The sequence below is a fragment of the Cucumis melo genome, chromosome 5 (genome assembly GCF_025177605.1).
Source record: "Cucumis melo cultivar AY chromosome 5, USDA_Cmelo_AY_1.0, whole genome shotgun sequence".
Taxonomy (NCBI): Eukaryota; Viridiplantae; Streptophyta; class Magnoliopsida; order Cucurbitales; family Cucurbitaceae; genus Cucumis; species Cucumis melo.
In genome coordinates this window covers 29,497,349-29,513,975 of record NC_066861.1, presented here as the reverse complement: position 1 = coordinate 29,513,975, position 16,627 = coordinate 29,497,349, and the positions used below count along the sequence as shown (strand labels likewise).

General features: G+C 33.3%; 3 protein-coding genes across 9 annotated transcripts; 1 reads left to right on the top strand and 2 right to left on the bottom strand.

Annotated features, from left to right (window-relative positions):
• Positions 1–3,977: 3,977 nt before the first annotated feature.
• Positions 3,978–5,451, bottom strand: LOC103497786 (heat stress transcription factor C-1-like). The gene is made up of 2 exons (XM_051084871.1): positions 5,149–5,451; positions 3,978–4,904 (listed from the first exon to the last, which is right to left on the bottom strand). Exons 1-2 carry the CDS (start codon positions 5,359–5,361, stop codon positions 4,206–4,208), a joined length of 912 nt encoding a protein of 303 aa, XP_050940828.1. The 5' UTR covers positions 5,362–5,451; the 3' UTR covers positions 3,978–4,205.
• Positions 5,452–8,186: 2,735 nt separating this feature from the next.
• On the top strand, positions 8,187–15,533 carry LOC103497763 (pentatricopeptide repeat-containing protein At4g38010). 7 transcript variants are annotated; one of them, XR_007821033.1, is made up of 4 exons: positions 11,598–11,650; positions 11,884–12,174; positions 12,589–15,087; positions 15,327–15,533. XR_007821033.1 is itself a non-coding variant. In XM_008460109.3 (3 exons), exons 1-2 carry the CDS (start codon positions 8,682–8,684, stop codon positions 10,199–10,201), a joined length of 1,398 nt encoding a protein of 465 aa, XP_008458331.1. In that variant the 5' UTR covers positions 8,539–8,681; the 3' UTR covers positions 10,202–10,527; positions 11,884–12,241. The 7 variants fall into 7 exon arrangements, 2 of the variants coding, with proteins under 2 accessions (XP_008458315.1, XP_008458331.1); XR_007821032.1 differs by having other exon boundaries at positions 11,599–11,794; XM_008460109.3 differs by lacking the exons at positions 11,598–11,650; positions 12,589–15,087; positions 15,327–15,533 and adding exons at positions 8,539–8,685; positions 8,808–10,527 and having other exon boundaries at positions 11,884–12,241.
• Positions 15,534–15,834: 301 nt separating this feature from the next.
• On the bottom strand, positions 15,835–16,555 carry LOC103497758 (multiprotein-bridging factor 1c). Its single transcript, XM_008460080.3, has one exon. It carries the CDS (start codon positions 16,462–16,464, stop codon positions 16,027–16,029), a length of 438 nt encoding a protein of 145 aa, XP_008458302.2. The 5' UTR covers positions 16,465–16,555; the 3' UTR covers positions 15,835–16,026.
• Positions 16,556–16,627: the final 72 nt, after the last annotated feature.

The window sequence follows — 16,627 nt, the reverse complement described above, 5'->3', positions numbered from 1 at the left end:
TGCAGTCTATTGGGTCGGCCCATATTTATCGTTTTCGATATTGACAAATTACAATTACTCTGACTCTCTGACGTGGCTTACTTTTATTTGTTGGATTGGGAAACGTCCAATGGGAACTGTCACTGTCCGTTAGATAGAGGCTGCCTTCACTGCTGATCCAAAAAGTCTTCGGTCCTTTTCTGCCTCAAAAAGTATTTCTAATTTTCATTTTCATTTTCCTTTTATTTTTAAATTGTCAATAATGTGAACCATCGGTTGGTTTGGCGCTATGTAACCAATGAAATCTAATGTCGGTAAAGTGTTATTAGACAGGTGATATTGTTTCGAATAAGAAATATTCACATAAATACGAGCAAATTCCACGTGAAGTTAGAAAGATAGGGAGATAGATTTACAGTTATCTTAAAAAATGATCGATTGGACTTTGTTTGACGACATATACATGCGATCAAAATCTGACAGTGACTAGATAAAGTAAAAGAACAAGTATAGAAGTGATATATTGATACCACCTTGCTATTAAAAGTATATCCAAAGTTTTGTGCTAGTTGGATAAGAAAACTATCAAACATTATCTTTTGACATGTTAGCTTAAATATATAATAAATATCAAATATAATTTAAGAGACGTTAAACGGTAACTAAACTTGTAATTTAATCTTAAAATTAAATTTCATATATATTGGATTTGTTCTTGTTGTAGATGTTGTTATCGTTGTCGTCGTCGTCATTGTTGTCGTCGTCGTCTACATTTTGGATTTTTACTTACTGAGTTTCGCTTCTTCGGAAGCCCAACTGTGGCCCGGCCCATAAATCAGTTTAAATAAATGAACATCATCTTGCTTTTATTTAAAATAATAATAATAATAATTAACTTAAATACAAATAGTTTTAAAATTTTTTGTTTATCTCTCTTTCCATTATTCTTACCACGATTTTACATTTAAAATCTAAAAAGAAAAAAGAAAATGAAAGAACTATTACTCAAATTTCACAAGCAAAATAACTTGTCCTCTTTCTTTTAAATTAAGTATGTTTTCTTATTTTTCTTCCTCCATTAAGTAAACTAGTTGAATTGTTTTAACTATTCCAAGAAAAAAACTAATAACTTCATTTAATTTAAACTTTTTATAGATTACCAAATAATCTAGTATTCTTATTAAATAATCTATACTTTTAAATTAAGCACTTGGAGAATGTGTTTTTATTAGAAGGGCATAAAAATGAACCTACTACTAAAATATTATTTTATAATCAAAATTATTAGACATAGAAAGGATTGAGGAGGTGCCACGTAAAGGAAATGCAAAACGAAGGTGTGATATTTTGGGCCACAAATGTTTAAATATAAATATAATTCTCTCTTTTTTAAAAAAGGAAAAATAAAGTTTCGAATAAAGTAAAAAAAAAAAAAAAAATAGTAATAATAATGAAATATAAAATAAGTGGTGGTCTAGGTTTTGCCTGTCCCAAACAGAGAGCGACATTCCAATGATGGGATGTAACAATGACAAGTGTCACACAATTTCTTCCAACTGTTCTATGCTCCCACCTCATTTATGGCCCCTCAAATTTCAACACTCATTTCTTGAGTTTTCAAAATTCATTATTTTCAACTTTAAACTATTGATTCTAATCCATATGTTAACTACAATAATCAGATAATTTATTCCTCAACAACAACATAACTCAATTATACTTGTATTTACTCTAATGGTAGAAAGTATTGAATTTAAATATTCTAATCATATTTTTATTAAAAGTTTAAAAATAAAGCTTATTCTTTTTTTTTCTTTTAAGAAAAGAAACCAAACGAATCACTAATTTAGTTATACCATCTTTTTTCGTCATAGACGAGAGAATATAATTCAAGTAAAAAAAATACATATTTAAAAAAGATATCCTAAAAGTATATAAAAGATGCTATAACATAAACCGTAACGTAGTTAAATATTAATAAAGTTTGCAACAACGATGCAAAAGAGAATCCTCATTTTTTACGGAAAATTTCAACCCCAAGTGTTGGATTTGACCTTAAACCACTCGTGTTTGACTATAGAAAACCTTCCAAAATAGTTTCGATTTCAAGCATACCATTACACCAAATTTTTTAACTTAATACCAAAAATATATTATTTTTCTTTTACGATTGATAGAAATATACAAAATGAACAGTATGAGTTTAGCCCAACCAACCTTCTTTTTTATTCGTAAATAAAAGGTATCAAATTCAAATGGAAATGTTTTTGTTTTTCCTATTGTAAGTTAATCCGGTGTGCATATATATATATATTTTAATGTAATTTATGGTTTTAAATATTAACATTTAGAAGTGCTATTCAATTTTGGAATTAAATTGAAAGTAAGAAAGAGAATTATTCATGAACACACATTTTTAAATTCTATGGATATTCTAAATTACAATTAATGTATTATTTTGACATTTTGGATTTGAAAATTACAATCAAACATTATTTTTGAAAGGTATTGAAAGGATCACATGGCTATTAATATTTGTTGCGTTGTAAAAGTATAAAAAAGAAAAACTCTGGTGGGGTCCCAGTCGGCAAGATACATGATCAACATACGTGACGTGGGCAACATCATACAGGTGTAAGCGCGCGGATCTCTCGTGCGATAGCCGCTGTCAAAACGACAAAAGAAGACGCCGTTGCAACACGCTACACGTGTGATCCATTAACGAAATTTTTTGGGACCCACTCGGAAAGCAGTGTAACTTTAATTGTCCAATTTTACTTTGTGAACTTTGGATTTAACCCTTGTAGTTAAATTTCATCCAAATTCGTCGAATAAGAATAATAATGCAAAGAAACAGACTTTAATTTTCTTTTAAACAAAAATATTATTAGATACCAATTGTTCTTTAATATATTATCGACTAAATTTAAGATTTGATTGAAAACTTAAAATAAAAGAGGTGATGCTCCTCCATGTCTAAAGGGAACTAAGAGGGCTTCGGAACCCACATTTAACTTTTGCCTTTTTCGCTGTTTGAAATTTGCTTCTGGTGGGACTCATGTTAGCAGACACGCGTCGTAAATATACAAATATTTATAAAGTATATTGATAAAGACTGCTTGATTTGATGCAGTTTAAACCATAATTTGCATAACACCCAAGTGAAAACGATAAATAGAAAAACTCACCCGACAGATCAAAACTTTATCCAAAAGAACCTCATCGATTAGAGATAAAAATGGGTTTGGAGAAGAATTTTAAAACTTACAACAATTTTGTAAAATTTCAAATCCATTTTATGACTGAACATTTATTAGATCGATTACAATCAATTGTGCAGTAGTTTGATCGAAAAATAAATCATAATTGATTAATGCTTATCTTTCACCTCTCTTATATAATTGTTGCACTGAAATAACGACGAAAAATTTCTTATTTACAAATGTTTGCGCTCGATTTTAACACATTCAATATTTCCACTTCTAAATTAATCTTACAAAAATATATCACAATCAACTACACCTACTTTTCACAAGTTGATCTAATAATTTTTAAAATAGTAATAAAAAGAGAGAGAGAGAGAGAAAAAAAACGAATGCATCGATCCGGAGGATTTGATTTGTGATAATAGACTACACAACTTATGCTATAAATTGATATTATATGTGTTCTTTTAAGTCAGCAGTATACTTTATGAAACATCAGTAAGATTTGATCCTCTCCATATTGATCAAGTAGAATATATATAATACTCTAAAAATAGAATGTTCTTTTGTTTTAAGTCTCGTTTTCTCTCCCTTTTCCAATTAAAACCCCTACTTAAAAAATGATGCAATCACCAATATAAAATCAAGTTCAGTCCAATTAAATACGACATTATGACCTATTAATTTAATCTACTGTTTAAATATCATTACAACTGCATAGTTTCTATTATAGATTAATAAAATGTGACTATTTAAATATAGTATAAAAAAGAAGAAAGTATACACAATAGATTGCAAAACTTGTAAGATGGCGTAACATGATATTCATCTTTCTTATTTTTATTTACATTTTCATTAACATATGATGATATAAATACGGTTCTACTTCTACCGCACAACCTACCTAACTTTATACGTATTTATAAAAAGAAAGGAAAATAATAATAATAATAATAATAATAATTATTATTATTATTATTATTATTATTATTATTTCGGAATTAATATGGGAGATTTATCCTAAAAGCCACCACTAAACAACGAAAATGGATAAGGCGGAGGCGGACGTGACCCTCCTCCGTCCACCAGCTCCGCCATGTAACCATCTCGGACGCCACCGATTCCGTACACCGACACATCACTGTCCGGTGGAGACAGCGATATGTAATCACTCAAACCACCGCCAGAGTCGGACGTTAGCGGACTTGAAACGGGGGCGGAAGCGGCGCCGTCCCACCACAAGGTCGTCTCTGGCGACGACAAGGCGACATTATCGACGAAAACACCGGGCTCCGGCGACGAATCCTCCTCCAGAACGCTTTCGACTTTGACTGGAGTGGGAGGCGGCGGCGGCATCACCAAGCGCCGCCGCTTACTAGGCAGTTGCCGGCGTACACGGTGGTTCTGGAGGATGATTCTGGGAAGAATTTCGGGATTGTCCATGATTTTGGAGAGAAAGGCCATCATTTGTTGGGGGCGTTTTTCAGTGGCTTCTATTCGTTTGTTCATGGATTCAACTTCGAGTTCTAAAGCTCTCTGTTCTTGTTTGAGTTTGGAAATTTCGATGGCTATTTCTCCATCGTCGTCTTCGCATTTTGTTTGAAAATATGAATTTCGGCTGTGTCTTCTTCTACAAATATTCTTTAGTAAATGTTTCTGACCTCGGAGAAACCATTGGCTTGCAAATTCCCATTTATCTGGATCCACCTTCTTGAATCCCTACTTCCAAAAAACAAAGAAACTAAAAACTTAATTACAATTTACATCTTATAATTAACTTTAATTTACATTGGGTAAAGGTTGATTGTTCAAAATCAAGTTATAATATACGTTATTTAAAAAAAAAATTAAAAACGGAAAGCACACAACCAAAGTATTTGTAATCTAAATTTTTAAAAACAATTGGTTGCAATTTAATTTGAATAGAAAAATATTGAAATAATAGATAAAATTTGGGACTTACATAAGTGTTGAGTTGACGAACAAAACTGGAGAAATTGTTGTGTTTGAAGTAAGAAGGAAGAATACGGCGAGAAAGTTCCAAAGGATCGGCAACGATGAAGCTGTTATTGCCTTTGCTCCAGCCGATTAAATCGTCGGTCGTTGGATCAGTGACCATCTGGTAAGTCTTCAAAACGAACGGCGCAACGGCGTCGTTTTGTTGGTTCGACTCCATCCCATATACAGAAAGCAAAAGAGAAAAAGCTTCTCTTGGATGGAGAATTGTGGGGAGAAGAAAAAAGGGGGAGAGATTTGGTGCTAAGAAAGAAGAGGCAGCAGGGTAATATATAGTGGGGAGTACCGTACAGTAATAAGACGCCACGTGACGAAGATCTGGCCTTTCATTTTGTTGAATTTTTGTCGAGGGTCTTTGAACTTAATGACTTGGATTTTGATTGTCTTTTTGTACACGTCATGGTTTTTGAGACCTGATAGGATATTTCATTAGCTAAAGCTTCCACGCGCTTCATGTAGGTTGTGTTTTAAACACGACAGGTGGACCGGTGTTTATCTGTATTTCATGATCGTAATAAAGTATAAGGCTCACATTCTAATCATAATATGCAACATCGATAGTACTTAATTTGATCGTGTTTGCTACAAATACGATTGTTGTTTGATGTATTGTTAATATAACATAAACATTAAGAATATGTTGTATTTTACTTTATTATTATGGTCGAATGGCAAAGGTAGATAGTTCATTTTTTGTATGTTTTATGACCAATGACCTTAACAGAAAATACATGTTAATTAAATATTTCGTAGTCTAGAAATGTATATGTAGACACACACCGTAACAATTGAAATATTACATCTATTTAAATTTTCCATCTGTTCTTTGACAAAGATTTTCAACCAAAGATTGAAAAAATATTAATCACTTCTAAACATAACTTAAAAAAAAACCAATGACGCTACATACGTCGTCGCGTGGGGAATGAAGAGCAACTGTTGAGAAAACAAAGAAAAAGAGGGGGGGAGGGGGGGGGAGGGGGGGAATGGTGTGAGGAAGCCTTCGCCGCTCGCTCCGAAGCATATCCACGTGGTTCTTACAGTTTTGCGCCACGTTTGGTCCATTCCCTTTTTTCCGAAATTCATTTTTATTTTATACGAATATAAAAATAAAAGGTTGGCGGGTAGTGTTTGGGATAAGGGAACAAAATTTGTGTGCTCCGAATCTATTACTGCTTCCATTTAATTAATCATACATTCGAATTCTCTTTTCATATTTTGTAAATTTATTTTTGAAATTTTGATTTTGTTTTTTAATTAAAATTATTTTTTTTCGATTTTATACAATTGCCAGTGTCTTTAAGTAGCAGAGTACTTTGGTTTGGATTTTCGGTAAAATAGAAAAAAAAACTCAGATAAATTATAAAAAATAGGATATTTGATAAAATATTTATGTTTTATAGAAAAATAAAGTGTAATTAATTTTGTGTTTTAATGATTTTGTTTGAGTGATAAATACTTTATCAATATTTTATATTTTAAAAACCACAAAAAACAAGATTATTAAAACTATTTATTTTTTTTCAAATGTATTATAATTAAAGCATGGAGTAGAATAATCAATATCTTTAATCTTGAGATTTATGATGCAAAGCATTATTTCAACTGATGTATGCTTGCTTTGTCACTATTCTTATTTCTTGTTTTTAAAATTTGGCGTGATATCTAAAGTACAGGTAAAAAATGTATAACAAACAGCGACGGGTTTACGTAGGGATCAGCAGGTCACGTGTCCCTTTTATTATTGATTTTTGTATTTTAATATTAATTTTAAAGTGTTAGATTATAATATATTAGGAGCGTAAGAATAACCCGAACAAACCGATAATCCATACGCAACCCTGGGTTAGTTTAAAATGTGGGTTAGATTAGGTTGAAATTTTTTGTTTTTTTCGGGTTGGGTTGGGGGTTGGAAAATTCGAGTTAACCCAATCCAACCCAAATTAATAATATATTTATTTTATTATTTATTTAATATTTATGGATAATGTTTAGAATGTTGAACTTTTATGGATGTTTGAAACTTTGAATTTATAGATGTTTTAATTTTTGGATACGAGTGTTTATCGACGTCATACAACAATTTTGAACCGTACAAACATTAAGAATTAAAAAAAAAATACAACCCAACAACCCAATTCGTATTTTAAGGATTGAGTTGGGAATATAATATGGGTTATTTCGGTTGTCAACCCAACCAATTCGAAAATATGGGCAACTTTTCAACTCAACCCAACCCGTTTACACCCATACAATATATATATTAAATAATGCTTTATTTTAAACAAAATATGATTATAAACGTAGTGGTTATGTCTCTACTCTTACAACCATCATGTCGTATTGACATCAAATGAATGTTTATAAACGTAGTTTTTAAAAACAAAAAATATAAAACTTAAATTTTACTTTTGCGTTGGTTTGTATGAGTGCAATTCTATCTATGAGACTAATCTTTTTTTTTCCCTCTCTTTTTAGTGCATAAGCTTTATTTCAAGAGTGAGTTTTAGCTTTTTTTTTTCTCTCGTTTGGTTTGAGTATAATCGTTATTTAATCGTGTTCTATTTATAATTTTTAAAAATTGTTGTTATACATTATATATCTTTATATTTATTTATAATATATTAATTAATAATTTTATGAATAATAATTAAGTATACAGTAATATTTTTAAAAAATCATAAATATACAAGTCTTCATATATCAATATTTTTAATATAACTTATTAGTGATAGACTTGGCTGTTATAGAAGAGCATCGGTTTGGGCTTCACCCGTTGAGTTTGAGTTTTATTGAAATGGATTGAGCCCATTTGCATTTAAGTTCATACCAATTTCTCATTTGGACTCATTTGAATGTGTAATAGAGTTGATGAAAAGTGAATGCAATTTTTAAGTATTAATAGTATTGAACTCACTTAATAGTATTCTAAGAAAACTCATTATTGATTATAAAATAGTCTAATCATATAAATCGGCATAGCTAAGTTAAATTCATAATCCGATTTGCCAATAAGGCATCTATATATAAAGGATCGTGAAAGTTTTTATGTTCAAAACTACATTCCCATATAGAAAAATATATTTTACAAAAGATTGTAAATTGTTAGATACTCAAATGCTTAATTTTGCTAGTGAAAAAATGCTTTCTACATCGGTTGCGTTAAAGACGAGCTGGGACTGTTTAGCACCTTCAAAAGTAGAACCGGCGTTGCAATGGGGACTGTTTAACTAATTGGCGGCAAAAGTATGTTCAATCTGAAATGGGTTTTACTAGATTCGATCAAGGACTGTAAGAATTTAAGGATCTTTAGACAAATTCATGCTCAATTGGTAACATCAGGATTAGTTTACGATGACTTCGTCACAAGCAAAGTGATGGAATTCTTTGCCAATTTTGTTGAGTATGGTGACTATGCCTGTGATTATTTAGAACAAGGCAACACGCGCTTAGGTTCATTTCCATTCAACTCACTGATTAATGGGTATGTTGGTGGTGAATTTCCACAAACGGCGGTTTCAGTTTATAGAAGGATGGTGAGAGATGGGTTTGTGCCCGATATGTTTACTTTTCCAGTCCTTTTGAAAGCGTGCTCTAACTTTTCAGGGAGCAGAGAAGGCAGACAAGTTCATGGTGTGGTGGTTAAATTGGGGCTTTTGGCTGATCTTTATGTGCAAAACTCACTAATTCGTTGCTATGGAGCTTGTGGGGATCTTTCTTGTGCAGGTAAGGTGTTTGATGAAATGGTTGTTCGAGATGTTGTTTCGTGGAACAGTTTGATATCTGGGTTCATGAAGGCGGGACATTTTGATGAGGCTATTTCTGTGTTTTTCAGGATGGATGTGGAGCCAAGCATCGCAACTTTAGTCAGTGTGCTTGCTGCTTGTGCAAGAAATGGAAACTTGTGTACGGGGAAGGGAATTCATGGTGTAATCGAGCGGAGGTTTAAGGTGAATTTAGTACTAGGAAATGCGATGCTAGATATGTATGTAAAGAATGGATGTTTTTATGAAGCTAAGAAAATGTTTGACGAGCTCCCAACAAGAGATATTGTGTCTTGGACTATCATGATCACTGGATTGGTGCAAAGTGACCATCCAAAAGAGTCTTTGGAACTGTTTTCAATGATGCGAACCTTGGGTATTAGCCCTGATGCTATTATTTTAACTAGCGTTCTCTCTGCTTGTGCTAGCCTAGGAACTCTTGACTTCGGCACATGGGTTCATGAGTACATAAATCAAAGAGGAATCAAATGGGATATCCATACTGGAACTGCCATTGTTGACATGTATGCCAAATGTGGATGTATCGAAATGGCACTGCAAATCTTTTACAGTATGCCTCAAAGAAATACCTTCACTTGGAATGCTTTGTTATGTGGTCTAGCAATGCATGGACTTGTGCATGAAGCATTAGATCTTTTTGAAGTAATGACAATATCTGGAGTCGAGCCTAACGAGATAACATTTCTAGCGATTTTGACAGCTTGCTGTCATTCTGGTCTGGTCGACGAAGGGCGCAAATATTTTGAGAACATGAGTAAACTTTATAATTTGTTGCCGAAGTTGGAGCATTATGGATGTATGATTGATTTGTTCTGTCGAGCTGGACTCTTGGAAGAAGCTGTGGAGTTGGCAAGGACGATGCCAATGAAGCCTGATATGCTTATCTGGGGAGTGCTACTAAATGCTTGCACAACTGTTGGAAACGTTGAGCTCTCTCATCGCATACAAGATTACATCTTGGAACTTGATCATGACGATAGTGGAGTCTTCGTGCTGCTGTCCAATATATCTGCTATTAATCAGAGATGGTCCAATGTGACTCGATTAAGGAGGTTGATGAAGGATAGAGGTGTGAAAAAGGCACCTGGATCAAGTGTCATTGAGGTAGATGGTAAGGCTCACGAGTTTGTGGTTGGAGATATTAGCCACCTCCAAACTGAAGAAATTTACAAAGTGTTAAACCTCATTAACTCTGTTTACCATGAAAGCCATTAGATGCACCCATTGTGGGGGTTGCTGGACCATTTCAGATGAAAAGGATGGGGATCCCTATCTTCGTGTTTCATTTTAAAGGCTTCTAACAAGAGAACTACATTCCAACTTTGCCATGACGGCAGCAACTAAATCCAGGAAGCTCTTTGGAGTTTCAAGAGTCAAGGTTGGGTTGCTGTATGAAGGAAGGACATCACAAATATTTTTCAATAATGATTGGACAAAATGCCAAATTATACACATATTTCAATAACATGTCAGAAAGCAGCCAGCAGTTTGAGTTGATCAAGTGGAAGGCTTGCAGCAAGTCAACCGATTATTGATTTAAGGTGTGTTGGTGTTCCTTTTTAATTTCTCTCTAATCCTATATTCTAACAAAATAACTGGAAATGAAAAGGATTTGAAGGAATCTCATGGGAAAAGATCATCAATATTTCAGTTGTTTTTTTTCTTTACTTTTTATTCCAATTTAACAACTCCATGAGTTTGTCCAAATTCCAAAAAACCGAAATGGAATACGTTATCTTGTATGAAGGCCCATCCCTGTTGTCATGTATGCTATAAAACAAAACAAGGACATTCCTGATATTGAAGCATCATATGCTAATTTATAACAATTGAATGATGATGAGAATTTTCCAGAGCATCAAATTATTGTTTATATTTTATTTAATAATTTTGACGTAGCTTTATTATTTCTCAATTTCATTAAGTCGAGGTATTTGTCTTTTTACTGTGATGTAGAATTACATGTTTCGATGAATTGAATTAACCTTTGTGCTTCTTTCAAGTTTAGTTTGGAGAGCTTCTTGAATTATGCAATTCATGTGTTGAGTTGCATGCCAAAAATATTCAAGTGGGAGATTGGTCATCGTATCTTGTAGAGGAACTTGCTTTTGTCTTAAGAGCTTTGATCTAAAGACAGTCAGTGTCTAATCCAATTCTTAGGGTTGAAATCAAATCGATTTTGGGGTTTAATGTTTGAGAATTAAAGGTTAACAGGTTCGTTCACTGTGGTTTTCGCATCAAAGGTTCTTCTTATCTCTTTTCCTCTCTAACACCGTATAAGAACAGGGAAAGCTTTTTAACTAATTGAATCAGTATAATTTGATGGGGACTTTTCTTCACTTTTGGAATTGTTCTAGCAGATTCACCGACTTCTGAGAATGACCTGCTTCGATTATTTATTGAAAGAACCTGATCCTCCATACTTTGTAGATATGAAAAGAATAACTTTTTGATGTGGATAAGTTTTGTCACAGTTCCACAATTCAAAAGCAGCAAATAACCTTAGTTTTGATCTTCAGTGATTTTTGTATGCGCTTTTTAGAACTTGTGCTCAGTGGAAATTATATATTTATCTCTCTTTTCGGATTTGTATTCAAATTGTGGAAGATATTGATATTATATCCTAGAATGACCATATCATCATAATTATTGATACTAAAAAAAGTATGAACTTAGCCAGATTCCTCTTCTTGACATAAGAGATAGAGTGCGCTTTTTTGTATGGTTGCTTTCACTAAGGACAAATCAAAAAGAATCAAAATATCACCTCTTGAATTGCTCTATAACTACTTCTAGCCTCACGCACTAGTTGAGGATAAATCTCTTAATTCTGATCATATTTATATTGTAATTAACAAATCTTTGCTCTTTTAAGTCTTTGAGTTTCCTTCTTGCAGCCTGCAGCTATGGCCTCCGATGGCAGCCTTGGTGTTTCGGTTTCCACATCTCCTAAACATGCAAACAGAGATGCTGAGACCATGAGGTCGAGTTCGCCAAAAGGCCAGTGTTTGTGCTCGCCCACGATGCATCAAGGCTCCTTTAGATGTCGGCTTCATCGTTCGACATCATCGGCATGGATGAAACGTTCAAAATCAATGCCTGCCAACAACCCTGTGGCTTCTCTTTCTCCCAAAGGATCTCTTGGGTCTTCTTGAGGCCATGGAGCATGTGGATAAAGCTGAATACATGTAACACGCCTTAAAGTTATATCCTTTTAATTCTCTAAAGTTATGGAGAAGAAGAGCTTTCGTTTTATATCTCAACTTTCTATGCTAGAATATATACATATACATAACATGTTTGAATATGTCTAAAAAGTAACTTTCTTTGAAAATTCTTCATTCTGGGTGTTGGGGGTAGATTAAGCCGGTCGAGTTATATCGTTCTTTCTTAAAATACAACCATCACGAGTTGATCTACTGGTAGAAAAGGAGACAGTCTCAATAATTAACTATGCGGACTCAATCGATGGTACTCACCTACCTAGGAATTGGTTGTCAGCTAGATTTTTTGACATTCAAATGTCTTAGGGTTAGGTTGGTTGTCCCCAAACACTCTTGAATATATATATATATATATAAATAATGTATGTTCGATCTCAGCTTTGTAAATCAGAAAGTAGTTCGTTCAGGAAGGTGGGGATTTTCAGCATCTATATGTGGAAAGAAAGATATCCTGTGGACGGGAAAAGGTAAAATAGAAGCATGGCCTACCCTTGTAATATTATTAGTGGGTTTGGGATTTGTGTTTAGATTATCTCATAGTCTTTGTTACTTGTCAACCTCCTTGTCTTCAATTATTGCAGCTCTTTACAAACTTTTGTTCAAACCCAAATTCTTGTCTTGCTTTTTGTCTGTAATTTTACCTTCCATCTTGATTTTGGTTTGATTTATTTTCCTTCAAATTTAGACCCCAAAATTATGTCTAATGCCTGCCCCCTAATAATAATAAAGAACAAAAACAACACGATGGTTGATCATTTATTGCTTTGTACCAAATTTATCAATGTTAGTGTTGTTTTTTTAAATTATTTTTGGTTTACGATGTTTGCGATTAACATCTATTTGATCCTTGAAGTTTCAAATGAAGAACCACTTTAATCTCTCAAGTTTTGGAATTTCTCCTAGATTGTCGTTGAATTAATTTAGTCGTTAGTTGATAGATGGAAAAATGATGTGACATAATGAGTCAATAAATTTCTTGTTTTCTTTTTTCTGAGGATCTTCTCTCCCCATAACACGAGTAACGCGACAAAGAGCCTGCCCATAGGGTTGAATTGTTAAGTTCATGGTCATAATCATAAAAATAGTTTTAAAGACTATAGACTATACTTGTAATTTAGCTTGCATAAAGGATCTTTTTGACTTGTACCTTTGTGCTTTGTGTTTTATAATTAAGTTTTAAAATAATTCAATTTTTTGTGTGTGCACGTGAGAAAAAACAATCGGTGATGTTTATTCATTCGAGATGTTAGGGTCAACGATTCATTTACAAGCCATAGTTAATGAAATGTTAGATTTCTCATTTTATTCAATATTTTTTTTGATGTTTCTATGTTTTCGTAGGTTCGATGTGAACATGAAAAATGAATTGATATTTAAGAAAAAAGTCCACATAATTTAAATAAGAAATATAACTCAACTCCATTTACCACAGATGTGCAAAATATTTAAATGGATAAATTTATAGACAACATATTTTTGTTTTATTTTTCAATGTATTTTAAAGAATAATGACATTTCAACCACCACTCGATTTAGTAAGATTTCATTTATTTGAGTGAACTTATCTGATGAACTATGTTATTATAGAGGAATAAGGTCCAAACAAAACTCTACAAAAAGATCTAATTGATTTCTTGCATGTTTTGTTTGAAAGTGATTTTAAAATTGTTAAAATCACGTGTCGTTTAATAAATTCAAAAACATATTTTAAATTACTTAGTATATTTTAAAGTACGTTGTTCATCTCATCGTAACTAATTTAAAATTATTAGGAAAGTATACTCTTAAGTGGTTTTAATAACTTGAAAGTCAATGTTCTAACTCCCACACTAAAATAAATAGTAATTATTGATATCAAATTTTGACCAAACAAATGTGCATGTTAATTTACGGTTATAACAATAAGTGCGTATTTTAAAAAAAAGACGACTTGCCTACAAGCAAAGAGAAACGTGTACGTCCTTATAATATAAGTGACAATCTAATGCAAGTCATAACGTTAGAAAACATCGAAAATATTTAGATATTTCATAAAATACTCACTTGACTATATTTATGTTATGTTTTGCCATATTTACAGATTCTATCACTCTCATATTTCTTGTCTGATCATATTTTTCTTAGATCAAGGTCAGTCGATCTAACATTCATATATAATACCTTTCAAACTAAGTTTATATTTAGCTCGTCAATCATGACCCATCATTGATGGATTCGTTCCAACCTAGTCGAAGCCGACCATACCCATCTTTTTCTCGATTCCACTATTTTCTTCTTCCCTTATTATTTGCAAACCCTTTTATCTTTGATTTTAGAATCCATCAACAACAATAACAAAAACATTTGTCGTTTTTTTCTCCATTTCTAGAGTCTGCTTCGTTGAAAAGAAAATTGCAATCACGTTGAAAAACAAACAATAACTAAAAGCCAATGAACAAAATAAAAAACAAAACTAAGAAACGGAACTTCAAGGCCACGACATAGCCTTCCAACTGGGCCTCCGTCTGCTTCCATCTCCCGTCGCTTTCGTATGCGTGTCCGAGTCAACGAGCCGCCAACTCAGTCAAACTCGCGTTTTTTGACTCGTCCAAAATCCACCCCTCAATTTCCCAGAAAATTCAGATTCACCCCAATTCCTTTCCCCATATAAATACCCTAATCTTCAAATCCCCCATTCCAAACTTCAACTTCGATTTCAATAGAGGAGAAATATTTTTTTTTCTAAATTTTCGGCAATTTTTCTAGTCGATTCACAAAACATGAGTTCGTTGAAGCTCACTGCCGTTCCGTTCGTCGGATTCTTGTTCTTGATTATTCTTCAATTGGCTCACGGCCACTCCCACGATATTTCACCGGCGGAAGGTCCTTCTAACGACGGTGAGTTCCTGGCTGTAATTACGATTTTCTACATGTGGTTTGATCTCGTCTATTTGATTTGAAATTTCACAATTTAGTTCTTCCTTCTAACTCTGTAATTTGAATCTAACTCTTCAATCTAAATTCTGTAATTTGAAGTGTTCAATTAAGACGATAAGTTCGAGAATCACTTGATTAGTTTTTATTCGAATCTTTTTAGTTTAGTTTTGTATTTTGATATTTGTTAGTTGTTGTTGCAGGAGCTGCAATTGACCAAGGGATTGCGTACGTTCTTCTTCTGCTTGCTCTCGCCATTACCTACATCATCCATTGACAACTTTTGTATTAATCAAATGATTTTGGGTTCGATATGTAGTATTTTTTTTTTTTTTGTAGTTTTTTCTCCCTTGATTGGTGAAGAAATTGCGTTGGAAATTTGAAATTCATTATTCTTTTTTTTTTCCTTATGTTGAAATATTTATTTCTATCAAATCTACAAGTCAAATAGATAATTAATTCCATGAGATGTTTTCATTCGTATGACTATGAGCAACAAATAAACGAGAAAAAAGAACAAAATAAAAAGTTCGGTAAAGTTTATAACAATATTTTTTTATAAACTAATTAGCACACAGTTTCAATTTAAATTCAAATGATGTATATTTACTTTACTCGTTGAAATTATAAGAAGTCCTTAAACTTATTAGACAAATGGTTAACTTAACCCATTCATAAACTGTTACATAAAAATTCAAAAGATTCTGAAAATTGGTATGAACTCGTTGAAAATGTCAAATTAATTAAAACTTATGAAAACTAAACTTTAATGTACTTTACAAATCAACGACTCTCATTTCTTCCACTCAATCCCATTTCCCACAATATTCACACATCCAATAAACAACCACCAAAATCCTTCATTAAACCGCAACATGAGAAAACGCTTTTGGTCCCAAAATCTCATTTCCCCGATCTCCCTCGAAGCTTCACGCCCAAAACCTTCTCCATCTTTGCCAAAACCGCCTGATTCGGCACCGCCTTCCCATTTTCATATTCCTGCACAACCTGAGTCCGCTCGTTAATCTGTTTCGCCAGTTCTGCTTGGCTCATCTTCTTCTCCACTCGAGCCTTCTGAATCGCCTGTCTCACCTCAACCCCCACCCGGTCCAGCGCTGCCGGTTCGGTCCCTTCGTCCAGCTTCCTTGCGTTCACTGGCGCCGCTGCGACTTTCTTGTTCAAGCCGGCGTCGAATTTCTTCACTGTCTGAACCGGTGCGCCGGATCGTATCGCTTGGTTTACTGCCTTCGGATCACGAAGGACCTGAGCTTTTGGCTTTGCCTTGTGGAGAACTACTGGCTCCCAATCTTGAGATAGGGCTCCGGGGAATCGGCTCGGCATTGTTGTTGAGAATTTGAGAATGGATAAAGAGAAATCAAGACAATTGGATATGGATGATTTGGTTTCGACGTTGATTGCAATGGAACTACGAGGAGATGGATTATATATAGAGAGAAAGAGGGATTGTTTCTCTGGAAAGTTCTTGCCCGCTTGTTTCTCGAAC

Excerpts from the sequence above, each read along its gene's own strand:
- LOC103497786 (XM_051084871.1), bottom strand. The coding sequence starts at position 5,361 with ATGGAGTCGAACCAACAAAACGACGCCGTTGCGCCGTTCGTTTTGAAG. Across the intron at positions 4,905-5,148 it reads TTCGTCAACTCAACACTTAT|GGATTCAAGAAGGTGGATCC; the intron begins GTAAGTCCCAAA and ends TTTTGGAAGTAG.
- LOC103497763 (XM_008460093.3), top strand. The coding sequence starts at position 8,450 with ATGTTCAATCTGAAATGGGTTTTACTAGATTCGATCAAGGACTGTAAG.
- LOC103497758 (XM_008460080.3), bottom strand. The coding sequence starts at position 16,464 with ATGCCGAGCCGATTCCCCGGAGCCCTATCTCAAGATTGGGAGCCAGTA.